The sequence below is a fragment of the Chenopodium quinoa genome, unplaced genomic scaffold, assembly GCF_001683475.1.
Source record: "Chenopodium quinoa cultivar QQ74 unplaced genomic scaffold, ASM168347v1, whole genome shotgun sequence".
Classification (NCBI taxonomy): domain Eukaryota; kingdom Viridiplantae; phylum Streptophyta; class Magnoliopsida; order Caryophyllales; family Amaranthaceae; genus Chenopodium; species Chenopodium quinoa.
In genome coordinates, this window is record NW_018743919.1 from 4,109,280 (window position 1) to 4,136,200 (window position 26,921).

Consider the following 26,921-nt stretch of genomic DNA (forward strand, 5'->3'; position numbering starts at 1 on the left):
TAAACTTAATTTCCCTTCCATTTTACTCTTCTAATTATTCATTTATTTAATCAAAGAACTACATTTACATACAATTTAAATATTTTAATTAAAAGAAAACTACACATACTAATAAACTATTCATAGGTAATAGCTCTGTTTATTAACAGTGGTGTTTATGTTTTTTCTGATTCAAGTGCTTTAAAATCCTTATTATAGCCCATAATACTAACGAATATGGAATTTGACTTTGTCTAATTAAAAGGGATTTTCAATCAAACTAACACAAGTATGACAAAGATTTAGTGGAGGTGAGTTAAAATCCATTAATGTGAACACAAAATAAAAATTATATCTCTCCATGATTATTATTAGTACTGTATTAGTGAAGACGCGCTAATTATGGGCATCTCGAGTTTACAGTTATACCAAGACTTAAGCTACTGATGCTAGATCCAAGGTATTGAAGTATTGTACGAAAAGTATAATTCATAGGATAATCATATGGCTTTCTTTTTTATGTTCCCCTGATCATAATATATATAAAAGCAGATCAATATCGTATACGAATGTGCTTAATCTGTACTTTCATTTTACAGCTGCAGGTTAATGCTCATGCTCCTTTAATCAGTTCCGAAAACTATGTTGCTGCGACAAAGAAATTTGCTTGTTCTGATTGTACTGATAATGATCTCACTCAAATCTGGTAAAGATCATACCATTACATTACATATTGCTACTATACCATTTTGTTTTTTCAACACTTCATATGTGACAGTAGAAATACATAATATGTACTGTTATGAATTTTTAACTGATGCAAACCTCTTCAAGTTTTTGATGCTATATATATGATGTGAATCAGTATTGTGGGTAGAAGCACAGCTGGAAGAATGGTGCATTGCAGACGAGCAGGCGCCGGATGCTGTGCTGCAGAGTGCACTTGATTGGGCGTGTGGGAAAGGAGGAGCAGACTGCAGTAAGATTCAGAAAGATCAGCCTTGTTATTTGCCAAACACGGTCAAAGACCACGCATCATATGCCTTCAATAGCTACTTTCAGAAATACAAGAACAAGGGTGGCAACTGCTGTGATAACCGGGGTTGATCCTAGTAAGCTCCAAAACTCTAATTAAAATTATACTTTCTTCTTAACAAATGTTTACTTATACATCACAACTCGCAATCATAAAAGCTCATTATTTATATTACTAACTAATTTCATGATTGTTGTGTGTTCGTTCTCTGTGTTTGAACAGGCCATGGAGGATGCAAGTACGAATATTACCATTGACGTAAAGCACAGATCAAAGTCTGAATTAAGTATCGACTTCTTTAGAGATTTTATCAATGTCTTAGACTAGAAAATCGAGATACACTGGAGTTGCATTCCTCAGGATTTTCATGATCTTCTTGTGGATTTAATTCGCCTTGCGTGACCACAAATTAATGTTTTGTGGATTTTTATCTGATAATTGCCATGAAGTGTTTTGTGCTACAAGTCCACCCATGCGTGCAAGAGCAAAAAACTACACTTGGGTACCCCTACGAACCTACCTCTGTATCTAGGTGTACATTCTCAGCCCTAGCTAGTTACAATTTTTTTTAGTAAAGTATATTCATCGATATCTCCCTCCCCCGTTTTATTAAAATTGTTGCAATTGCTATCAACACAATAAATTAATATCTTAAATTGAATTTATATTTTGGGTCAAGTATGATGTGGATTAAACTCCCCATTTGTTGGAAGTGATAGCCAGGAAATAAAAAGGTTTTGTATATATCCAATAACTTAAAATATTTTTTTAAAGATAATAATTTGTTCATAACCTCTTTTGTAAAAAAAATCTTTTTATTTCAGGAAAAAATAAGTATAATATTTGTAATTACTAAATTAAGCTTGATTAGCTTGTAGTTGTTATGATTTTCCCTTATCTATACATAATTGTTAAGAATGAAATCAAATCATGATTCTAAACATTAATTTCTAAATTTGAAGATACGGTGCCATATAGTTTGTGAAGTATATACTATATATATACCAGGAAAATTGTAACGTAGTTGTACAATATAATAGAGCGTAATACATACACGCACTATTAGCTTGTACAAAGAACCCAATTTTTGAAGATGGAGACTTTTGGCTGTTGTTGTGTTTTTGTTGCTTGCTTTTTGTTGGTTCTTTTGTCACAAATAACTGGTAAGAATTATAAATATGAAATTGTAACATTGTTATTACAAAGTAGTACTAGGAAATAGGAATGTCATATAACAGCTTATTATAAATGTATTCTAATATCGTATATTATATACTCCGTATTGTATAGGGGGTTACAGCCAATGCAGAAATTGGTGTATAGCAGATCATGAAGCACCAGATGCACTGATACAAAAATCCCTAGACTGGGTATGCGTGAATGCAAAAGAGGCATGTAACAGAATACAGCCAGGACAACCCTGCTATAAACCAAATGATCTAAGAGCTGTTGCTTCCGCCGCCTTCAACGACTATTGGCAGATCGTCAAGCATGCTCCCGGAGCCAAGTGTGACATCTTTGGCGCTGCTATTTTGGTTGACAGTGACCCTAGTATGTCTTTAAATAAATCCACTTGTTTTTTCTTATAGTAAGCTAGCTAGTGTGTATACTCGTAATAATTTAATTTGTTTTTCTTTTGACGTCCAGGTCATGACAATTGCAAATTTAGCTGCACACCTTGAAGATATTGGGAAATTAACAAGATGAAGAGAGTAACAAATGTGTCATTGTAATAATATATCAGGAGCTAGCCTAGTTTCTGGTTATCTAATGTTAACAAGATGAAGAGAGTAACAAATGTTAGTAAAATGTTTTAAGTAATTTAATGATACAACTCTTGGAAAGATGATCATTTTACTAACCTCAATAGATCATGATAGAATAATCTCCTCTAGGTTTAGGATATATTTTGTATAAGATTATTTTTATGATATATTTACATATCTTGTAGTTACTTAATATGATTAGGTTTCTCATTGTACTCCCATAAATATTGATCAATGGAAATCACTCCGATTAACGAGTTTATATTATCTAACATGGTATCAGAGCTTAGGTTAGATCTTGGAATTGTTTAGATAAAAAAATTTCTGACAATGAACCAAGTTTATCTGGATTAACGAGTTTATATTATTTGACAATGAACCAAGTTTATCTGGATTAAGTTCGTTATGCATTTGATTGATCAGTTTGAAAATTTTGTGACTCGTCAATAGAATTGATCTTAATTTACCTTAATCAATGGAATTTTCTCAATAAGTAACCACCACAAAAAGGCTAACTAATATCAACCATTCCATTTTAATCTACGAAGATTATAGATGACAAAAGGCTAATATCAAAAGGCTATGGCTGCAGCAGCATCTGATTCTGATTCTATTTAGCTTGTTCTTCCCAATTTATCTCTACTTTTTCCAGATTTTGTCTTTGATATGAAATTTTGTCACTAATGTAGTAAACTACCTATGTTTTTAAACTTAATTCACCTTCAATTCCACTTTACTCTTCTGACTATTAGTCTAAACAACTATTTATATACTCCGTAATCCATTCATTTTAACTAAAAAAGAACTGCACATAATAAATTATGAGGGAGCCAGTTAATCTCTGAGATTAACATTTTAAGTTAATCTCCTCTCACAACTTTTCTCTGCCATTTTACTATTTCACTTTTATTATTTTAAAAATAAAAATAAAATAATATATTATGAGAGGAGATATATTTCCATGTTCATATCAGAGATAAACTTGAATTTTCCCATAAATTATTCATAGGTAATAGCTCTGTATGTGCTGTCTAATACAGGTGCTTTAAGAAACTCATTAAAGCCCATAATACATACTAAAGAATATGGAATTTGACTTTGTCTAATTAAATCAAGCTAACACAAGTATGACAAGATTCAGTGGAGGTGAGTTAAAATTCATTAATTAAAAATTATTCATCTCCATGATTATTAGTATTGTATTAGTGAAGACCCGCTAATTATGGGCATCTCGAGTTTACTAAGACCTAAGTTACGAATGCTGGATCCGATCCGAGGAGTTAAAGGATTGTACTAAAAACGAATAGTATATTTCTAAGCATATGGCTATTTTTTATGCATGTTCGCGCTCCCTGATGATAGTATATATTTAAGCAGATCAAAATGAATGTATATATGTATGAATGTGCTTAGCTAGCTTAGCTTGTACTTTGATTTTTCTGCTGCAGGTTGATGCTCATGCTCTTTCAGCCAGTTCCGAAAACTATGTTGCTGCAACAAAGAAATTTTCTTGTTCTAATTGTATTGATATTGATCTCACTCAGATCTGGTATAATATCATACCATTAAATATTTACATTACATATTTCTACCATCTTAATTTTAACACTTTATATATGACAGTAGAAATAACATGTACAGTTATAAATTAGTAACTGATGCAAACATCTGCAAGCTTATGTAACTGAAGTCATTATCTGTGCTGCTATATATATGTATGATGTGGATCAGTATTGCAAGTAGAAGCAAGAGTATGGTGCATTGCAAAAGAGCATGTACCGGATGCTGAGCTGCAGAGTGCACTTGATTTTGCGTGTGGCTCTGGAGCAGACTGCACTAAGATTCAGGAATATCAGTCTTGTTATTTGCCGAACACGGTCAAAGACCACGCATCGTATGCCTTCAATAGCTACTTTCAGAAGAACAATTACAAGGCTGGCAGCTGCAAGTTTGGATCAGCTGCTGTGCTAACCACGGTTGATCCTAGTAAGCTCCAAACTCACATATACTTTTTTATTTTTTTTTGTTAACCAATGTTTACTTATGCATCATAATTAACTCTCAAGAATAAATGTGTAAAGATAATTGTTAGTCGAACATAAAAAAACTAAAGCTCATGATCACTATATTATTAGTAACTAATTTAATGATTGTTGTGTGCTCTCTTTGTTTGAACAGGTCATGGAGAATGCAAGTTCGATTATCCCACACTCTTTGAAGATTCTAGCAATGCCTTAGACATTATATAGAAGTTGCAATCCTCGGAGCATCTCCATGATCTTCTTAATTGTAATCTTCTAGCGGATTACTTTCGCGTCGTGTGACCACAAATTAATGTTTTATGGATTGATTATGAAACCATTGTATTGCCTTGCTTTAAGGCTTTAAGTGTTAAGTGTTGTGTGCTACGAGTCCGGCCTAGCTACATCATCTTAGTCAAGTATATTGATCGATATTTCATTCCCACGTTTTACTAAAATTGTTACAATTGCTATCAGCACAATAAATTAACATCTTAAATTGAACTCATACTGTAAGTTAAGTAAAACCTGTAACGTGAAAGAACAAATAGGTTGAAGAGAATTAGGCCTGATATTTGATAAGTTTTCAATAAGAATGATTTCAGTGCAATCGCATTAGTTTGTTAGTAAAAATAGGGTGAAGAGAATTTTGCCTAATGTTTGATATTGAAGAACATTTACATGCTTATAAAGGTAGATATAATGAATTGCTCCATATTCGGAATATAATCATATTCCCTCGGTGTTATATTTAAGTGCTACACTTATTAAAGCGGTCATGTGTTTTTTTAAGTGTTACACTTCTCTATTTGGCAAACTACATTTTAATAATATATCTCTCTCTCTCCTCTCATTGTCCCACTCCTCACCCAAACCCACTTTTTTAATTACTCTGTTTTTTTTTTCCCTTTCATATTCATTACTTTTCAATAAATTATTAATCTCAATATCTTTCTTTTACAATTTTGTTATATATACCCCACATTATTTTATTTAAGTCAATTAAATTGCCTAAAATTATGTGTCGATCAGAGTGTAACGCTTAAAAAACATGTAAAGAGTATCATAAGATATTCCACATTTTAGAGTGCAACTAGGCGCACAGCTGCTATTTATTTAGGATGCATATAGGAGGGCTAATTGGTAAATTCACATGCCACTGGATAATTTTTGTGATTTTTTATGGTTACAGTGGTATAAACAAGCCAAAAAGCTACGATGGTAAAAACAAAAGGAAAAAAGAAAAATGTCACACATGTGATTTGCGTGCATAAATGGGGGTGTATATATAAATAGACATTTTAAAGAATATACAATAGTTGACATAATACTATTAATAAGCGTTTGGTTAAACTTTTAATAAGATAGGGATTAAAATGATATGAAATGAATATCATGTTGTTATTTACTCCATATTTCCTCATATACTCGCAATATGGAGAGTATAATATCTGTAATTACTAAATTAAGCTTGATTTAATTTTCTAAATTAGCTTGTAATCATTATAACTTGAATGATTTACCCTTATCTATACATAATTGTTATGTTAAAAAAGAAATTAAATCATATCATGATTCTAATTAATCCCCCATTATTGTTAAGAATGAAATCAAATGATGATTCTAATTAAACATTAATTTCTAATTTGAGGATACGGTGTTTGTGAAGTATAAATACCAGGAGAATTGTAATGTAGTTGTACAACGAACCCAATTTCCGAAGATGAAGACTTCGGGCTGTTGTTTTTTTGTTGCTTGCTTTTTGTTGGTTCTTTTGTCACAAATAACTGGTAAGAAATATAAACATGAATTTGTTAACATTGTTAATACGAGTACTGAAGTAGTACTAGGGATGTCATATAACTTATTATAAACGTATTCTAACATCGTATATTATACAATGTATAGGGGGTTACAGCCAATGTTGGTGTATAGCAAATGAAGTGCCAGACGCAGTGATACAAAAATCACTAGACTGGGTATGCGTGAATGCAAAAGAAGCATGTAACAGAATACAGCCAGGACAACCCTGCTATAAACCCAATGCTTTAAGAGCTGTTGCTTCCGCCGCCTTCAATGACTATTGGCAGACTGTCAAGCATGCTCCCGGAGCCAAGTGTGAAATCTATGGCGCTGCTATTTTGATTGACATCGACCCTAGTATGTCTCTTAATAAACCCACTTTGTTTTTCTTATTTCTACTCTATATATGTAACGCTATTATATACTTCTAATAGTATGTATACTCGTAATAATTTTTGTTATTCTTTTGACGTTCAGGTTATGACAATTGCAAATTTAGCTGCTTACCTTGAAGATATTGGGAAATCAACAACATGAAGAGAGTAATAAATGTCTCTTTGTAATAATATATCAGGAACTAATTTCTGGCTATGTTCCAGATATATGTTTACACATCATATATGTAGTCTTTTTGTTTATACAATGTTCTGAGTTTAATAATACAGCGCTTGAAAAGATGATCATTTCGCCAACCTCTGTTGATCATGATATTTGTTTCGGGTGAAAACAATGGGACCTTGCCGAAGGTCCGATGAAACGGAGAAGACTAGATTCGGTCCAAGTAATGTTGGGACGAAGGTTTCCTGCACAGTAAACACACGTAAACTAGTCTCGGGGGTGTTGCCGAGGAAGGCCCCTCCGATGCTAAAGTCAGTACAGTGTGTAGAAAGAGAACACTATGCAAGAGAATTAGTTGCTTGAGGCTTTGCTTGAATGAATGTACAAATGTAATATTGATGGCTTTTATACCTCTTCATACATGGAGAAGTTGGGCCTTAGCCCAATTGGCTTGCCTTGAGGACTGATCTTTGACTTTAGCACAACTGGAGAGATGAACCTTGACCTTGGGCTTTTAATTGGATCATTTAATGCCTAAGCCCAATTGGACTAAATTGGACCCAAACAACTTGCCCCCCAGACCCGATTTGGAAGGATGACGGGTCGGGTTTGATTTAATCAGAAAAGGAGGGAAGTGAATGATTTAATTAATCCAAAAATTTGAATTTAAACTGCAATTAATGAGATAACAACAGTTAAGGCGGATGATTGTAGAAGTTGGACGGATAATGGGCAGTTTAATCGCAAGGTCGTGTGTTTAACGGTTACTTAGTGGGGTATTTAAGAGAAATTGAAACGCGGACTCCCCGTATTCCCATTTCTGGAGATATAATCAGAGGCGCGTCATCTCTCCTCACTTATTCACCAACACAAACCTAGAATTCTCGAGAGAACCCAAGAACCCGCATCAAAACTTCGCAAATTCCCCGAGCATTAAGCTTAGAAACTGAGACTTGCCACTACCAATTCGTAAATCGGCAACTTTCGCTTCAGATTAAGGTAAATTCCTTTGATTTTAGTTTATTTTTCTTCAAATTCGAACTCCTTCCCTCTTTTTTTCGACTTTTTTCTTCGAAATTATCAATGGCAAGAGGAGTTAGGGGTAGAGCCCGTGCTCCAAGAAGAGCAAGGCCAATTCCCGATCCTAGGAACAGGATTAGGACCTGGAATGGACAAAGAGCAGAGTCTGACCCTGCTGAAGGGATTAGGGCGACTCCAATTTCCTCGGCTCCTCCTCAGAGAACGGAGGGGCCGAGCGCTTCTGGGCGGGACGATGAAGTTCCCACTGTCCTTTGGGATATCCTCCCCGGGTTTTCAGAGTGGGAGGATGCCGAAGTAGCTTCGGCCATGATAAAGAACCGCCCCTACTCATGGTGGGTGGAGAATGCCGAACAGTATCGGTTTGCCGAACAAATTGAGTTGCATTACGGCATCCTTGAAGCTGATGGGTATTGGTGCCGAATGCCCGTGGCATCCGATAGAATCCATCGTCCACCCCCGGGGTATGTGGGGGTGTACACAAGACAACTTCAGTATGGGCTGAGGTTCCCTTTGGACGTATTCGTCCGAGACTTGCTGATCCATTACAATATTTCCCTATGTCAGCTAACTCCTACTAGCATCCGAAGGGTGATGACATACTTATGGGTCTGCAAGTTCTTCAAGTATGTGCCGAACCTGCACTGCTTCAAAAAGCTTCATCGGCTAGTGCCAAATATTCAAAGTGGGCACGGAAGTCATGGTTCTGGGTGGTACCGGATTGAGTCTCGGCCCCAGTACCTAACCATGTGGCCGAACGACTCTTCAGACAAGGACTGGAGAGGTCAATGGATTTGGGTTAGGGCACCCACGGACCCGGGCCACCCTTGCGTCTTCAGCGCTCCCCGGTACCTTGCTGAGCCTGATCCCGACATGGGAAGCTTAGGTCCCCCCGCAGATAACGGCCCAGATCCAAACCTTAATCAACAGAATATCTTCGGCAAGCTGCCGAACCGAGGGGGCAGCGGCCGAATGCAGCATATCCCGGAAACTTGGCTCCCCGATACGCATTACGTTTTCCAAGAGAACATGCTAGCAGCTGTCGGCCTCAGCCGAAAGTTTAGGGATGGTAAGCTTCTTCGGCTGGGGCCGAGGCCTTTTAATTATCTCTTTTTCTCCTCTCACTTCGCTTTTTTATGCTGTGCCAACCTAACTGAACTGACCTTTCCCCTTTTCTTTTTCAGAGCGGGACGAGACCAACGTCGGCATTAACTACGCTCGTCTTGGCGTCAACCGAGAACGAGTTGTAACTGATCGGGCCCCCTCTATCACTGAACCGAGGCATAGGGAAGTTCATCTAGACTCTTCCCACTTCCAAATTCAGGCTATTGCTCTGTATCAGAGGCAGAAGCCTTGGTGGAAGAAGAGAGAGCCCTGGTTTCAGCTACTGGACGAAGAAGCTGAAGCTGCCCGTACGGCCGAAGAGGTTGCACGGGTTATTGAAGCTTGTGAAGGAGGAGAAGGGTCCTCCAGGGCTGCTGAAGAAGAAGCTGCAGCTAGGGCAGCTGAAGAAGACGAGGCTTTGCTGAAGACCTCGGTGAGCTTTCAGACTTAACTTTGTCTGTTTTTTTTTTTTTGTACTCACATTCTTCCTCCCCCCTGTCTTTTACAGTCTGAAGAGAGTAACAGACACAGAGAAGGTAAAGCCCCTGTTCGTCCCGAAGACCAGCTACAAGAAGAGTCTTCAGACTCAGACATGGACGAACAACCGCTTCAGAAAAGGCGCCGAAGAATGGCCATCATCGGCCCGCATGACTTTCAGCGGAGGCCGATGACCATCGGCGTTGAAATAAGGGAACCCGAGGAAGGCAATGGATCGCCGAGGGTTCCCCGACCACCACCTCAATCACCTCCAAAGACCCCTCCGCCACCTCCTGAGATGGAGGTAGATCAGAAAACTCCCGAATCTAAGGGAGGGGTCCAAGAAGAAGTTCAGGAGAGTGCTGCTGAGCACAAGAATGAGGATGCTGTGATGCCCAGTGCTGAGGGTTTCACGACAGACATTGCAAGAGAGGTTGAGGCTTTCGTCCTCACCCCTGAAGAAGAAGAGGTCATAATAATTGACTCTTCTGAGAAGGAAGATGCTGAGCCATCCAAAGTTAAAGAAGCTCCGTCATCATCCTTTCCTTCCTTCCAGACTCTGCAATCTGGAGAAATGGGTTTCTCGGCCCCCCGAATTCCAATCCCAGATCACATCTGGGACCTCATATGGGGTCAGAACCGAGAAGGTGCTGCAGCCTACTTCGGCGATTTTGCTGGCACGTCCGAAGTAGATAGGGCAAGAATCTGGTGGCTGAAGGCCACTGCTGGGATGGGCGAATCCAGCAGATCAGTTCCTGACCCAGCCAGGTTTAACCAACTGCTGATGATGCAGGTGATTTTCCTTGCCTTTATTTCCTCTAAAATTCAGCTCTATTTTTATTTTTTTTATTTTAACTTGTGCTCCTGTTTTCAGTTCGTGCACAATCAGACTCTCACTGTAGAGCTGATAGATACCCTACAAGATAGGGTAGACGCTGCCGAGCACGACAAAAAGGTAGCCGAAGAGGAGTTAAAGCTTGCTGAGCTGAAGCAAGCAGCAGCTGAAGAGAAGCAGCAGAAGGGTGAGGAATACGAGAAAAAAGCTGCTGAAGCCTTCAAAACCTTCTGCGACGCTATGGAGAAGGAAGTTTTTCCCCCACTGATGGAAGGGGAAAAATTCCTCCAAGAGCACATGGGAGTGGACATCTCCAAATTCAAGGCTACCATTGAGAGCCGAATCCAGGAAGGAGCTGCTGCACAAGCTGAAGTGCAGCAACGGCTAGAAGCTCTTGAAGCCAGCAGAATGGCTGCTGAAGAGATGCTCCAGCCAGGGATGTCCAACTCTCAGAAGCTGCTGCTGCTGCTGAAGCTCAGAGAGCTAAGCTCCAAGAAGCTGAGGATCAGCTGATGGCCAAAAAGGAAGAAGTGGCCCAGGCTCAGACAGAGGCTTCCCAAGTTCAGCAGGAGCTGAATGAGCTGAAAGGTTCCTCCTCCAAGCTCGCCGATGAGCTGAAGAAATCCAAGGAAGACTTGGAGGAGACCCAGAAGAAGTTGGCTGATGCTGAGGCTCTACTCAAAGTCCGTGTCTATACCCAGGAAGAATATGAAATGGGTTTCAGAAACGGGTTCAGAGTGTGCCGAAGAGTCTGCCTTCATGCTGAGCCGAAGCTGGACTGGTCCAATGTGCTGAATGGGTCCAGAATCCCGAAGACCCTCATATGAAGTATGCAACTCCAGTCGAAGCTGAAATCCTTAAGGCTGAGGAAGCCGAAGAAGAAGCTGAGAGAATGGAGTTGGAGGCTGAACAGAGGGAAAGGGAGGCTCGGCAGAGTGCAAAGCCTGCTTCTTCTGCTGCTGGGGCTGAGACCACCATGGGGCTCAACAATGCTGACCAGTCTGATCCTCGGGCTGAAGCATAGGAACTCGGGCAGTCGTCTTCAGAATCTTGCGGTTCATCATGCGCTCAACTTTAGACTTGCCGCTTTCTGAATTTTTTTGCCTTGTTTGTTTTTTGCTTCAGCTTGCCTTGTCGTACAAAACAGTTTATTTTTTTGCTTCTGTACGTATTTTGGCAGCTGTTATTTTCCGCTTGTGGGCGGCTGCCGATACAGTTTATTTGAACTTGTAGCTCAATTTCTGAGCATAAATTATTATTAATTTGATGTTCTTTTCTTCAGCTGCTTTGTTTTTGAGTGCTTTACTGTTTCTTCAATTCTCCTGAACATGAACTTGCATTGGTAGTGCTTCTTGCCCCCTCAGAAATTGAAGTATGGCTTCAGCTGAATAAACAATTTCTTTATTTCCTAAAAATGGGTATTCGAAACACAGGGCCAACTGAAGGCAATGCTTCGGATAATGGCTTTCTGGGATAGGCAATATCCCAGAATTGTCCATGGACTCACGCCTTTGGAGTACAAATCTTATTGAAGCTTGACTTCAGCTGAAAGACTAGAGTTCTTTAAAAAATGGATATCCGAAACACTGGGCCAACTGAAGGCAATGTTTCGGATAATGGCTCTCTGGGATACAAGGCTCAGTTAAGGCAATATCCCAGAATTGTCCATGGACTCATGTCTTTGGAGAACAAGTCTTACTGAAGTTTGACTTCAGCTGAAAGACCAGAGTTCTTTAAAAAATGGATATCCGAAACACAGGGCCAACTGAAGGCAATGTTTCGGATAATGGCTTTCTGGGATACAAGGCTCAGTTAAGGCAATATCCCAGAATTGTCCATGGACTCATGTCTTTGGAGAACAAGTCTTACTGAAGTTTGACTTCAGCTGAAAGACCAGTGTTCTTTAAAAAGACGAGTTTTGTCAGCAATCTGAAACCCAATTACCCGAAGGCGAAGGTTTCAGACGAGGCTGAATAAAAAATTTCCAACAGTTGCTGTTATCCTTGATTTTCTGTCTATCATTGAAAAATGGATATCCGAAACACAGGGCCAACTGAAGGCAATGTTTCGGATAATGGCTCTCTGGGATACAAGGCTCAGTTAAGGCAATATCCCAGAATTGTCCATGGACTCATGTCTTTGGAGAACAAGTCTTACTGAAGTTTGACTTCAGCTGAAAGACCAGTGTTCTTTAAAAAGACGAGTTTTGTCAGCAATCTGAAACCCAGTTACCCGAAGGCGAAGGTTTCAGACGAGGCTGAATAAAAAACCCTTAAAGAGTAGATAGAACCAAGAAAACTTTGAAAGGATAAAAAGTTGCAAACATTTATATAAATGGCGGCTCCAAGGCCTTTCATTAGTTCGAAATGTACTTACAAAGATTGTTCTGCCCCGAAGGGTTTACACATGATATTTTTTCAGTACATCAGCGTTCCAGTGATTTTTCAACTCAGTTCCATCCAACTGCCGAAGTCGGTATGTCTCTGGCTGAAGCTCATCACAGATTTCATAAGGTCCTTCCCATGCCGCTGAGAGTTTCCCATGGATTCGGCCTTTCTGAACTGCAGCAGCATTTCGGAGGACAAGGTCTCCAATTTTAAGAGGCCTTGCATGGACCCTTCGGTTATAAAATTTGCTGATTCTCTGCTTATAAGCGGCCATTCTGTCTCGGGCTGAGTCTCTTACTTAGTCGAGGAAATCGAGAGATTCCCTCATCAGTCGCTCATTCTCAGCCGAGAAGTGGTGCACTCGTAGGCTCTCAGAGCCAATTTCCACTGGAAGAACGGCTTCGGCACCATACACCAATTCAAAAGGTGAATAGCCCGTTGCCTCTTTTTCAGTTGTCCGAAGGGACCAAAGGGTTCCTGGGAGCTCCTCCAGCCACTTGGACTTTTGATCTTCCACCCTCTTCTTGAGGGCATTTAGGATCTGTTTATTTGCAGCTTCGGCTTGTCCGTTACTTTGCGGGTGGCATACCGCTGAATATGCCAGTTTGATGCCGAACTGATCTGTATACCGCTTCAATGGTAAGTTATCAAATTGCCTCCCATGATCGAAGACAAATACTCTCGGGATGCCAAAACGAGTAATGATATTCTGCCAGATAAATTTTCTGACAGTTTTCTCTGTAATGTTCGAAGCTGCTTCGGCCTCGATCCATTTACTAAAGTAGTCAACACCAACTATCAGCCATTTTTTCTGGTACACAGCCTCTGGAAATGGTCCTAGTATATCCAGTCCCCATTGGGCAAACGGGAGTGGATTAAGGATCGGCTGAAGATCCCTTGCTGGCTGGTGGATAACTGGAGCGTATTTTTGACATTTTTCGCATTTCCGGACCAGCTCCTTAGCATCTGCGATCATGGTGGGCCAGTAATATCCAGCCCTCAATGCCTTGTGGGCTAAGGTCCTTCCCCCAATGTGGTTCCCACAGATGCCGAGGTGAATCTCCCGTAGGATATAATCTGCATCTGTTGGTCCCACGCATTTCAGCAATGGGGCTGAGAAGGACTTTTTCAGAAGTTCCCCCCTGAAGACAATGAACCTTGAGCTGGTTCTCTTCATCTTGGAGGCCAAAGCTTTATCTTCGGGAGTTTCTCCCCGAAGCTTGAAAGCTAGGATGGGGTCCATCCAACTAGGCTCTGGGTCAGCGCAGCACACTTCAGGTGCTTCGTCGACACTTCTCTCTCGACGCACTTCTACATATACAGATCTGTTCAGCTCGGTAAGAGATGAACTGGCAAGTTTGGAGAGTGCATCGGCTTGAGTATTCTGACCCCTTGGGATCAGCTGAACCTCAAAAGTTTTCAGCTCTGCAATGACTGACTTGGTCTTGGCAATATAAGCTATCATGGAGGGCTCTTTGGCCTCGTAGCTGCCGCTAATCTGATTTGCAACTAGCTGAGAGTCTGTTTTCAGGCAGACATGATCGGCTTCCAGGGAGATGCACAATTCTAGGCCGGCGATTGCTGCCTCATATTCGGCTTCGTTGTTTGAGGCTTTAAAAGAAAATTTTAGTGCATACTCAAAGGATTTGCCTTCGGGAGAAGTTATCACTACTCCTGCCCCCGAACCGTTTTCTGTGGAAGATCCATCCGTAAACACGGTCCAGAATTTCTTTTCATTGTCTAGCGCTTCTTGGTATGAGCATTCGGTCAAGAAATCCGCTAGAGCTTGAGCCTTAATGGCAGCCCTCGGACGGTAGCTGATGCTGAATTCGGTGAGCTCAAAAGCCCACTTGGCTAGCCTACCAGATTTTTCAACCTTGCCGAGAACTTTTTCCAACGGCTGATCAGTTAAGATCACTATCTGATGGCAATCAAAATAGGGCCTCAGCTTCCGAGCAGCTACTACTACCGCGAAAGCGACTTTCTCGAGTAGAGGGTAGCGAGTCTCGGCATTCGTCAGTGTATGACTGACAAAGTAGATCGGTTGCTGACTTTTACTTTCTTCCTTCAGCAGTACTGCGTTGATGGTGGCTGGGCTAACGGCCACATACAGGTACAAAGTTTCTCCTTCTGCTGGGCTAGCCAGCGTTGGGAGTTGAGCCAGATGCTCCCGAAGCTGTTTAAAGGCGTCTTTTTGCTCTTCCTCCCAAACGAGCTCTTTTTTTTTCGGGAGTTTCAGGGCTTTGAAGAAAGGTAACCCCTTATCCGAAGCTCTGGAAATGAACCTCGAGAGGGCTTCCATTCTTCCGGTGAGCCGTTGAACATCCCGCTTTGTTTTCGGCTCAGGAAGGTCGAGCGCTGCTTTGAATTTGGAGGGATTGGCATCAATCCTCCTTTTGCTGACTATGAACCCAAGGAATTTCCCTGACTTCACGCCGAAGACACACTTCTTCGGATTCAGCTTCATTTGATGCTTTCTTAAGGTGGCGAAAGTTTCAGCCAGGTCCTTAACATGGTCCTCATGTTTTTTGCTTTTGACGATCGAATCGTCGACATAGACTTCCATGTTTCTGCCCTTTTGATCGGCAAAAACTTGATCCACCAGCCTTTGATAGGTTGCCCCCGCATTTTTCAATCCGAAGGGCATCATTTTGTAATTGTACACCCCAGCGTTCGTGACGAATGTTGTCTTTGCTCGATCGTCGGGGTGCATGAAGATCTGATGATACCCCGAGAATGCGTCCATGAAACTAAGCAAGGCATGGCCACTTGTCGAATCGACTAGCTGATCGATCCTCGGCAAGGGATAGAAATCCTTCGGACAAGCCTTATTTAGGTCCGTGAAGTCAACACACATCCTCCAGGTACCATTGGCCTTCTGAACCATCACCACATTTGCCAGCCATTCTGGATATTGGCAAGGTTCGATGAATCCTGCCTCCAATAATTTTTTGACCTCGGCTGCGATGTCTCGGTTCTTATTGGCGGAGTAATTCCGCTTCTTTTGCTTAACTGGTCGACACGTCGGGTCAACATTAAGCTTATGGGAGATGAGGTCTGAACTTATCCCGGGCATATCAGCTGCCGAGAAAGCAAACACATCTCTGTTGTCCCGAAGGAGCTGAATAAGTTCACAACGGGTGTTCGGATCAAGGTCCATCCCGATTGTTACACATTTCTCAACGTCTCCTTCGGCCAACTCGACTGTTTCAGTCTGTTGGTCCATGTCCATTGCTGATGGACTGGACTCTTCATAATCTGGCATGTTGCCTATGTCAGCAGGTGTCCCTGTCTTTTTGTTCTTCGGCTGGCTCTCTGAGTCTTGCTGTTCAGCTAAAGAGCTAGCCTTTTCCCTTTCGGGCCCTTTACCTCTGGGTTCAGATCCTTGGGCCGAAGCACTTAGGCCTTTCGGCTTTTTTGTGCTTGGCTCTCTTTCTTTTTCTTTCTCCTCCTCATCCTTGTCGTCATCTGGGCAACTACTGGATGGCTTGAGGTAGTTGCACCTTCGGGCGTCCTTTTGGTTGCCCTGTATCCTTTCGGGGAAGCCGGCGTCTGAGACGTAAATCATCAGCTGATGATAAGTTGAGACGGCCCCTTGGATCTCATGAATTATGGGTCTCCCCAAAATCACGTTGTACACTAAAGGAGCGTCAATGACCAAAAATTCAATCATGACGTTCCTGGCTGCCTCATCGCTGCCGATGGTGATAGGAAGTGTCACCTTCCCATCTGGATAAGTTGAAGCCCCGTTGAACCCAGATACCGGGTAGGGTACCGGCGTAAGGTGCTTGGGCTTCAGCTTGATTTAATTGTAGGCCTTTCGGAACAGAATGTTTGCTCCGCTGCCACCGTCAACAAGGACCTTACTGACGTCGTGGTTGGCCACCGTGGCGATGATCACCAACGGATCCTCGTGAGGGAACGTTATCCCCCGGCAGTCGGCGGCTGTGAACGTCATGTTCGGCACCGGCGATTGGGGAGACTGAATGTCAGCGTTGTTCACCTGGTGAGTCAAAGCCCTAAGGTGTCACTTGTGCTCCCTTCGAGAGCATATTCCTCCCGAGATAACATTGATCGGAGAGAATTTCCCCTCCGGCTTTTTACTGTTCTTCCGGGGGAAGTCGAGGTCTTGCCGAGAGTCCTTTGCTGACTTCTCGGACTCTTTTTTCTCGCGGTGATCCGCGATGTATTTTTTCAAGTATCCCTTCCGGACCATGTCCTCTATCTGGTCCTTCAGTTGGATACACTCCTCAGTGTTGTGTCTCGGAGACTCATGGAACTCGCACCACTGATTTTTATTTTTTCGCTGATACCACTCTGGGAGTGGTCTCGGCTTTCGGTAACTCTGCTCCTCCTTCGTCACGCTGTAAATTTTGGCGCGTGGAAGAGAGAGCGGAGTGTAGGACTCGTATCTGCCTGTGCATGAGGCAGATTTTTCCTTCTTCGGGTCGCTGGCCGAAGATTACTCCGAGGCCTTTGACTTTCCCATTGCCTTATGGCCTTGGCCTTCAGACAAGGGTATTTGTCTTTGTTTCCCTCCCCCGAATTGAGGTTGGGTTTTCGCTTTGTTCCATTCTTCGGCTCGGATGAACTTATCCGAGGCATTCAGATCTTCCTCCAAGGTCTGCGGGGTATGCATGACCATGAAGTCTAGGAACTTCCCGGCCTGAAGGCCATTCTGCATTGCAAAAACGGCTAGCCCCTGGTCCAGCTGAGAGACGCTGGATGACTCGTTACTGAAACGGGTCAGATAGTCTCGGAGGCTTTCGGTTTCCCCCTGTTGCAGACTCATGAGTTCTGCAGTAGTCTTCTCTCGGCGGTTTGCCGTGGAAAACTTGCTCCTAAATTTGGAGGACAGATCATCCCACCCTGTTATGGAGCCTTGCTTTACTCCCTTGGAGATCCACGCTTGCGCGACCCCCTTGAGAGTGGTTGGGAAATATTTGCACCAAGTCGCTTCGGATCTGGGGCAAAGATGCATATGAGTCTCATATGAGGCCACGTGGTCCTTCGGATCCGAGGTCCCGTCATATGTGATGTGCGACGATATTTTAACCGTGGGCACGTGCTCTTCCAATATCCATTGCTCGAATGGCGAACTGGCGGGTAGCATAACGGCCTTGCCCTTGTTCCTGGCCGAAGGGACCGCGCTCCGCCCTCTTAGAGAGGTAGGAGTGGTTTTCGTCCCTGGCTGGGAAGTCTGGGCCTCGGCCGCAGGGAACGAGAGGCGACTGCGCACGCTCGGTTCCTTGCCGCCGAGTCGGTCGAGGACGCTTCGGCGAACAGTCTCAGGTTCTCAGTGAGTAGATTCTGGCCGAGAAGCTGAGCTGCTGCTCTTATGCGTTTCTGGTCGGGAGGATGAGGATCCTTTTAAAAGTTGAGGGTTCTTTTTCCTCTCTTTTTCATTTTTCCAGGTATCCTCTTCCCACTCTTCAAGTTCCCGGAAGGAAGGAAGCTTCCCACCATCATGGTCTAGCTTCCTCCGCTGATGCCGGGTATGCGGAGGAGTTCGATCACGAGGTGGTGGCATATTTTGTGCCCTCATCGCCTCCATGAGCACTGCCAGCGCTCTTGCCACCTCCTCCGAGCTGGGCCCCGTCAAAGGGGTCCTCGGCTGAGTATGGGAATGAGGGCGCACAGTCGATGGTTGGCTTTGGGGCACTGAATGTGTCCTATGATCGGACTCACCCCTGCTAGACTGAGAGTGACTCGGCCTATGATGAGAGTCATGAATTACGGGAGAAAGGGAATCTTCCCTGTATGATCCTCCCCCCGAGCTGGCACCCTTGGGAGAGTTCCGGTCCGGCGAGGGTGATGGTGTATGGGTTTTAGGCTTTTCGCCCGCTCCTTGACGGAGGCCTTTGCTCTTGCGGTTCTTAGCCATTGCTACTAAGATAATTGCAAGATGATCTAGGTTAGAAATTTGGCTTAAAGATTTTTGAAAGTCTTCCCCACAGACGACGCCAAATTGTTTCGGGTGAAAACAATGGGACCTTGCCGAAGGGCCGATGAAACGAAGAAGACTAGATTCGGTCCAAGTAATGTTGGGCCGAAGGTTTCCTGCACAGTAAACACACGTAAACTAGCCTCGGAGGTGTTGCCGAGGAAGGCCCCTCCGATGCTAAAGTCAGTACAGTGTGTAGAAAGAGAACACTATGCAAGAGAATTAGTTGCTTGAGGTTTTGCTTGAATGAATGTACAAATGTAATATTGATGGCTTTTATACCTCTTCATACATGAAGAAGTTGGGCCTTAGCCCAATTGGCTTGCCTTGAGGACTGATCTTTGACTTTAGCACAACTGGAGAGATGAACCTTGACCTTGGGCTTTTAATTCCTAAACCCAATTGGACTAAATTGGACCCAAACAATATTTAACCAAGTTTATATCGATTATGTTCGTTATGCATTGGATTAGTTGGAAATTTTGTGACATCAATTGAATTGATCTTAATTTACCCCAATCTAGGAAATTTTCTCAATAATCAACCACCACAAAAGGAAAAAATCAACCATTCCATTAATATACAAAGATTATAGCTGACACTTATCCGAAATTTTCTTCAAGTTTATCTTTTTTACTTTTGGTGAAATTCTAGTTTGTAAGAAAATTAGTCGATTATGCAAATTAAGACGAAGATCTTAATAGAACAAACAAACAAAAAAAAATAAATAAATAAATAAATAAAAAATAAAAAAATTATACAGAGTGAAAATGAACCACAAGGGACAAACCATCGTAATAACTATACAAAGCCATATAAAATTTAAATTGAAATCCAAGAATAAGCTCATTCAAAAAGTTAAATATTGAAATTTTTGAAAAAGTTATATTATGGAGTAATGAACTTATTAGTTCATAAACATAATAAAACAAATTAGTTCTAGTTCAAGCTCAAGCTATCTTTGAGATTCATGTCTAATATACAAACTTACAGCAAAGAACAATATTGAAAGAAGTATATTGGAAATACAATAGATTTGTAGGGTGAACATGTAATAATCTATCTATTACATAATACTAAAAGCGAATCTAGGAGGACACTTTTGCAAAACACTATTAAAAATTTTCCCTTCAAAAAAAAATTTCTTTAAAATATTACATACGAGTATTTAAATACTTTATCTCATATTGTATGTTTTTATTGTTTTAATATATTTCATGCATTTTAATACCTAGTGAATCAGTTCATTATATTTATATTCTTTTAAATATTATATTGTCATTATAATTATTTAATACTCGTGCATTGCACGGGATTTAACCTAATTTTATATTAAAAAACATATTTATATTTTGCTTGACCAGCTAGCCAATTATGATTTTGAAAACTTGGATTTTCGGTTCAACTTGAGCAAAGAACTTGTACTGTTATCATTTTTTTTTTTCCAATGAAAAGAGCTCGAAAACATCTCGAGTTGTCAAGGAAGATTATAGGGTCACCTATGGCCATTCGGCAACATTTATAGCAAGCGAGCATTAAATAGTTACAGAGGCCTATAGCAACCCTCATTAGTCCTACCAGCTTGAATGAGAGTACTCAGCTTACGCTTATTTACACTGTCGTAAACAATAAACATAGTACATTCTAAGAGCATATTTAGCCTATTGTTCATACAATGAATTCCTCCAACAATTCACCAATCTATACCTAGTTCCTTCGAGAGGAACAACTTGTCAATGTATCCAATCACAGCATCCGAAGAAGTAATGTAGCTTTGCATTTGGATGCGGGCAGAGTCCTCTGTAAAGAAACCAATAAACAAGTAGAATATAAGCATCTGATAACAAACTAGACAATACAACATACAAGTTCCTTAAAATGTTCCTCTTACTTTAAAAAGCAAGGGCACATGCATATTAAATAGAATACGCCAAACTGATACTAAACTACTATGAGATGGCAATAAATTGATACATAGGACTAGGAGAGCATGTCACTGTGAGTTCTGAGAAGCATTCGGCTCAGGTGAGACAAAAATCAGGCCAGAGAGCTTCAAACGACCAATATAAAGCAAATGACTAATTACACAACTTCAACATAATATTTGAATCCTAAATTTATTTCATCGAACATACAGTTTAGCTATATGGATGCTAGCCCACCCCCCCACCTCTCTCTCTCTCTCTCTCACACACACACACACATCCTACTGAAACTCATCCAAGACACAAGATCTCTCTAAGATTTTAGAGCCCATATTTTCTTCTAAAAGAATTCACTTTGAAGCAAATCATTTCAACAAGGGAATATTTTAAGGGGATCTATTCTAGAGAATGGGGATCAGACATAATTACTAAGCATTCACTAATCCATTACTTCCATGCACATGAATCACAATATGAATGTATTAGTCAAGTAAAACTAATGACAAAGGTGCACCCACCATCCTCATTCAGCTTCTTCATCAACTGCGGCCTAGTAGGCAACGCATACATCCCTGCACCAACAGCTTTTCTAATAGCCCATCCATGATATGGAGCAAAGACTTGGGTGTAAGAATTAGAAGCAGCATCCTTCAAAGAATTTCCCCTGAAGATATAAAGACAGACTGTTTCAGTTATTCATATTCCAACAAAATTATGCTCAGCCTAGATCATATTTCCATTTCATAACTATTGAAAGAAGAAATAGAAGCTAAAATATCATGTGAAAAATTAAGCAGAAATCGCAAACATGACATGAAGAGACCGACAAAACTTACAAATTCAGCAGAAGATCAAGTTATCAGTGTAACTGGCTGAACAAGCCATTCAATGAATGAATCTACGTTCTTCATTCCATGGTCATTCTATGTAAACAAAATGACTGCCAAGCCAGCAACTAATTACAAGCTATAGCCAAAACACTAGATACAGGCCCATAGTCAAACTATTGACTACTTCCCTATTCAAAACTTCAGCCAAAATTAATCCAAACCACCAGTACGCCAACTAATAGACCATAATAGTTCTTGTACTCAATCCATTTGTTCAACTTGTAAACGGCCAGACCACATATAAAGCTTTGGAGGATTAATGGATTACTGTTCTCATAAACAAATTCTTCTGCCCAAAAAAATTGAGCTGTTTGCTATCTCAACATGTAATAGTTCAAAGAAACTAAACTTCTTCAACATTCTGAGAGGATTATTAGTTGGCAAAGCCGCAAAGATACTGGATTGAAACTTGAAAGAATTAGCCTCATTAACAGGCAGAACAAGTCAATGAATTATCTTAAAATTGTGTTGTTTAAAAAGGAAACAATCATCCACAGCTGGAGCAAATAATAAAAAACAAGTCAAATCTTTAAAGCGGGAACAATTTCTTGCAAGTCTTCATCACCTTGTACAACATAGTGTTCTGCAATTCAGAGGACTATGAGATTCACTAAAATTTGTAAAAACAGGCTATATTGCTATACCATCAATCCAAATTACTAGCATATTTTTCATGATTCTCACAGCCAAAAACCTAACACTCTCACTGGACTAACCTTCAAGCTTTAACCACGTAAAAGCACTCCCACAAATGGAAGAAAGCCAACAAATGGTTCTATAGTCAACATTCACTCCATGACATTAGACCTAGCAAAGTTAATCATAAGCCTAACGATGACCATCAAAATAAAAATCACACTGTGCTATAATTTGAATGAACATAGGGTTTGTGAGGTTAGTAAAAAACAAAAGACAGGCTCTTCACAACCCACCCAAACTATCAATCAAAGCCTTAATCCCATAAGTGGGGTCAGCTACATGAACCAAATTTGATTATTTCGTTTAGTCATCGACATAAATCTTCCTCCTCCATCCCTTACGATCCAATGCTTCATCCTCATGCAAATCCATATACTTCATATCCTTCACAACTCCTTCCAACCAAGTCATTTTCGGTCTGCCTCTCTCTCGTTTAACCCCTCCATGTTCCCACTCTTCAACTCTTTGAACCGGTGCACCCTAGGGTCTCCGTCTTACATGCCCAAACCAACGCAGGAAATTGTCCCTTAGTTTGTCTACAATGTCTGCCACACCTATTTTCTTGCGAACAACCCACCCAAACTACAATGACAAAATTTCTACAACCCAAATCTGCAACATGGAAAAGAAGCAACAAAATGTTGTTTAAGTCAGCATCACTCCATTACTCAAGTTGAAATCCTCTCCAATGACATCATTGACTAAATTTAGCAAAGCCAGTTGCTTATAAAAATGAATATAAGACATTGGATTTGTTTCTTTATTAAAATTGGAGGTATATTTCCTTACTACCCATAGTTACACATTATGTAACACCACACCCACCACTAATTAAATAGAGGTTAGGATAAAACAAATTTTCTAAAGCACCAGACCATCATAATTTGACGTAGAAGTACAACAAAAGATTTGACCAACAGCCTAAGCCATACAGAACCATTACTTTTTCATTCCAATGCTTATGGAGCGGATGTGCTCTTAGCATGATCCTTCATCATTTCCATCTAACGCATCCACCAACTTCTGAGCAATATGTTACTCCTCCGGTCCTCCCCCAGACATGATGTGCTTTTCCTTCAACCTTTAGCTACAAACTCATCCACTAGCCAATTAGCTACCAGTTACACTTTCCAAAAAGATGATGTGATAAAGTAGACAATAACACATTCTTATTCACTCTTGTAACATCACATACCCAAACCCAGTATAAATTCCAATTTATGTGTATAAAAATACAGAACAAAAAGTGCACACAGCTGGCAGACAGGTTGTCATCAAAACAACAGCAAAAAAATTTAAGACAACTAATTCCTTTAAACTCTGACAGGAATAGCAAAGCACATGAAGGAAAGACTCGAAAATGGTAGTGAGTCATAGTTTTCACATAACAAGAAATCCAGTAAAATTAGAGCCTCCACCCAACATACTTAGCTCCATGATTTCCCAAAGCAGATCCGATCTCATTAAATTGTCCAATCTTCTGTCCCACTTCCACAGCTATGACACATGGACTTGAAAGTGTGGGTTAAGTTGCTAAATATACCCTAAAACTTGTATGACAAAGATTACAAGAAAAACCTAGTGAATACTAAGAGATTTTTCAATGCAGGTGCTAATTAACTCAAGGCCACCACGAGCCTTTACGTGACCAACTAATGATCATATACAGCTTTAAAAAATATTATATGACCTCGGGATGCATCCCTTGCAATCCTAATAGTTTCGACACCGAGTCTCGAAACTTTTGAAATTCATCTAATTTCATGTATGCCTTTACTTTTAAACAATTTTATTACCTATTTAAACTCGGAAAGATAAGAGGATGAAATTCTTTCCCATAAACACCACGAGGCCATTTGGATGGTTGGAACTATCCACTTTACCTTTAAATAGTCAATTTAACCGTTTATGTATACGCATCCTCTAAATGACTCAAGACCACCACGGGCTTTTATGTGACCGACTAATAACTTCAAATGATTCCTAACAACATTATACGACCCTAAAATGTTTCCTCTACAATCTTAAGATTTTTCAACACATTAGTCCAATTTCGTGTATTAAAGCCTTCAAATTAGGCTTCTAGAAAACATTTTAAATCCCAACAAGATTATGCATCGTGATTATTCTTGAAGTTCCAAAGAGCCCTGGGAAGGCCTACTTGGTTCTCGAAACCATCTCATTCATGCCTTAGCTCACCCTATGTTATCATGTCTTGAAGCCTTGTGAATGCTTTGTCTTGGCCTTGAGAAAAATGGAAGTGCATAAAAGGGAGGGGAAGGATAGAGGAGAGATAGGGAAGTGAGGAGTAAAGAGAAAAATAGAGCATACCCTCCTTAAAAAAACAGTTTTCCTTCTCTTAAAAAACCCCACCTATAGGAAAATTGCTTTCCACCCTTTCTTATACATAAAGGAAGACGGGAAATGAAGGAAAATCACTTTCAAGAAAAATGTTTTCCACCAAAACAAACGGAGCCTATGGAATTTCAAAATTTTCTCCTCCTTCCCAAAGTCATAGAAAAACTGGCCTTTGGCCTGACAGCTAATAAGAACAGCCATCATAAATACAAAGTTCAAGAGCAAGTGGTTGTATGCCTGACAATCTCCAAAATCTCCTTCAAACCAAGGACAGAAGACAAATGATACTAACCAATCTTGGAGGCCAAAGCTTTATCTTCGGGAGTTTCTCCCCGAAGCTTGAAAGCTAGGATGGGGTCCATCCAACTAGGCTCTGGGTCAGCGCAGCACACTTCAGGTGCTTCGTCGACACTTCTCTCTCGACGCACTTCTACATATACAGATCTGTTCAGCTCGGTAAGAGATGAACTGGCAAGTTTGGAGAGTGCATCGGCTTGAGTATTCTGACCCCTTGGGATCAGCTGAACCTCAAAAGTTTTCAGCTCTGCAATGACTGACTTGGTCTTGGCAATATAAGCTATCATGGAGGGCTCTTTGGCCTCGTAGCTGCCGCTAATCTGATTTGCAACTAGCTGAGAGTCTGTTTTCAGGCAGACATGATCGGCTTCCAGGGAGATGCACAATTCTAGGCCGGCGATTGCTGCCTCATATTCGGCTTCGTTGTTTGAGGCTTTAAAAGAAAATTTTAGTGCATACTCAAAGGATTTGCCTTCGGGAGAAGTTATCACTACTCCTGCCCCCGAACCGTTTTCTGTGGAAGATCCATCCGTAAACACGGTCCAGAATTTCTTTTCATTGTCTAGCGCTTCTTGGTATGAGCATTCGGTCAAGAAATCCGCTAGAGCTTGAGCCTTAATGGCAGCCCTCGGACGGTAGCTGATGCTGAATTCGGTGAGCTCAAAAGCCCACTTGGCTAGCCTACCAGATTTTTCAACCTTGCCGAGAACTTTTTCCAACGGCTGATCAGTTAAGATCACTATCTGATGGCAATCAAAATAGGGCCTCAGCTTCCGAGCAGCTACTACTACCGCGAAAGCGACTTTCTCGAGTAGAGGGTAGCGAGTCTCGGCATTCGTCAGTGTATGACTGACAAAGTAGATCGGTTGCTGACTTTTACTTTCTTCCTTCAGCAGTACTGCGTTGATGGTGGCTGGGCTAACGGCCACATACAGGTACAAAGTTTCTCCTTCTGCTGGGCTAGCCAGCGTTGGGAGTTGAGCCAGATGCTCCCGAAGCTGTTTAAAGGCGTCTTTTTGCTCTTCCTCCCAAACGAGCTCTTTTTTTTTCGGGAGTTTCAGGGCTTTGAAGAAAGGTAACCCCTTATCCGAAGCTCTGGAAATGAACCTCGAGAGGGCTTCCATTCTTCCGGTGAGCCGTTGAACATCCCGCTTTGTTTTCGGCTCAGGAAGGTCGAGCGCTGCTTTGAATTTGGAGGGATTGGCATCAATCCTCCTTTTGCTGACTATGAACCCAAGGAATTTCCCTGACTTCACGCCGAAGACACACTTCTTCGGATTCAGCTTCATTTGATGCTTTCTTAAGGTGGCGAAAGTTTCAGCCAGGTCCTTAACATGGTCCTCATGTTTTTTGCTTTTGACGATCGAATCGTCGACATAGACTTCCATGTTTCTGCCCTTTTGATCGGCAAAAACTTGATCCACCAGCCTTTGATAGGTTGCCCCCGCATTTTTCAATCCGAAGGGCATCATTTTGTAATTGTACACCCCAGCGTTCGTGACGAATGTTGTCTTTGCTCGATCGTCGGGGTGCATGAAGATCTGATGATACCCCGAGAATGCGTCCATGAAACTAAGCAAGGCATGGCCACTTGTCGAATCGACTAGCTGATCGATCCTCGGCAAGGGATAGAAATCCTTCGGACAAGCCTTATTTAGGTCCGTGAAGTCAACACACATCCTCCAGGTACCATTGGCCTTCTGAACCATCACCACATTTGCCAGCCATTCTGGATATTGGCAAGGTTCGATGAATCCTGCCTCCAATAATTTTTTGACCTCGGCTGCGATGTCTCGGTTCTTAT

The 26,921-nt window shown here is 41.2% G+C and overlaps 1 protein-coding gene and 1 long non-coding RNA gene across 2 annotated transcripts; one reads left to right on the forward strand and one right to left on the reverse strand.

Moving 5' to 3' along the window:
• The first annotated feature begins 548 nt into the window (after positions 1–548).
• Positions 549–1,384, forward strand: LOC110687548 (glucan endo-1,3-beta-glucosidase 4-like). Its single transcript, XM_021864207.1, has 3 exons — positions 549–657; positions 845–1,091; positions 1,238–1,384. Exons 1-2 carry the CDS (start codon positions 549–551, stop codon positions 1,084–1,086), a joined length of 351 nt encoding a protein of 116 aa, XP_021719899.1. The 3' UTR covers positions 1,087–1,091; positions 1,238–1,384.
• An 18,965-nt stretch (positions 1,385–20,349) lies between these two features.
• LOC110687474 lies at positions 20,350–21,645 on the reverse strand. The gene is made up of 2 exons (XR_002504441.1): positions 21,392–21,645; positions 20,350–20,748 (listed from the first exon to the last, which is right to left on the reverse strand). It is a non-coding gene; the product is annotated as an uncharacterized LOC110687474 (long non-coding RNA).
• Positions 21,646–26,921: the final 5,276 nt, after the last annotated feature.

Coding starts and splice junctions, on each gene's coding strand:
- LOC110687548 (XM_021864207.1), top strand. CDS start 549: ATGTGCTTAATCTGTACTTTCATTTTACAGCTGCAGGTTAATGCTCAT. Junction 658..844: donor GAAATTTGCTTGTTCTGATT/GTACTGATAATG, acceptor GATGTGAATCAG/TATTGTGGGTAGAAGCACAG.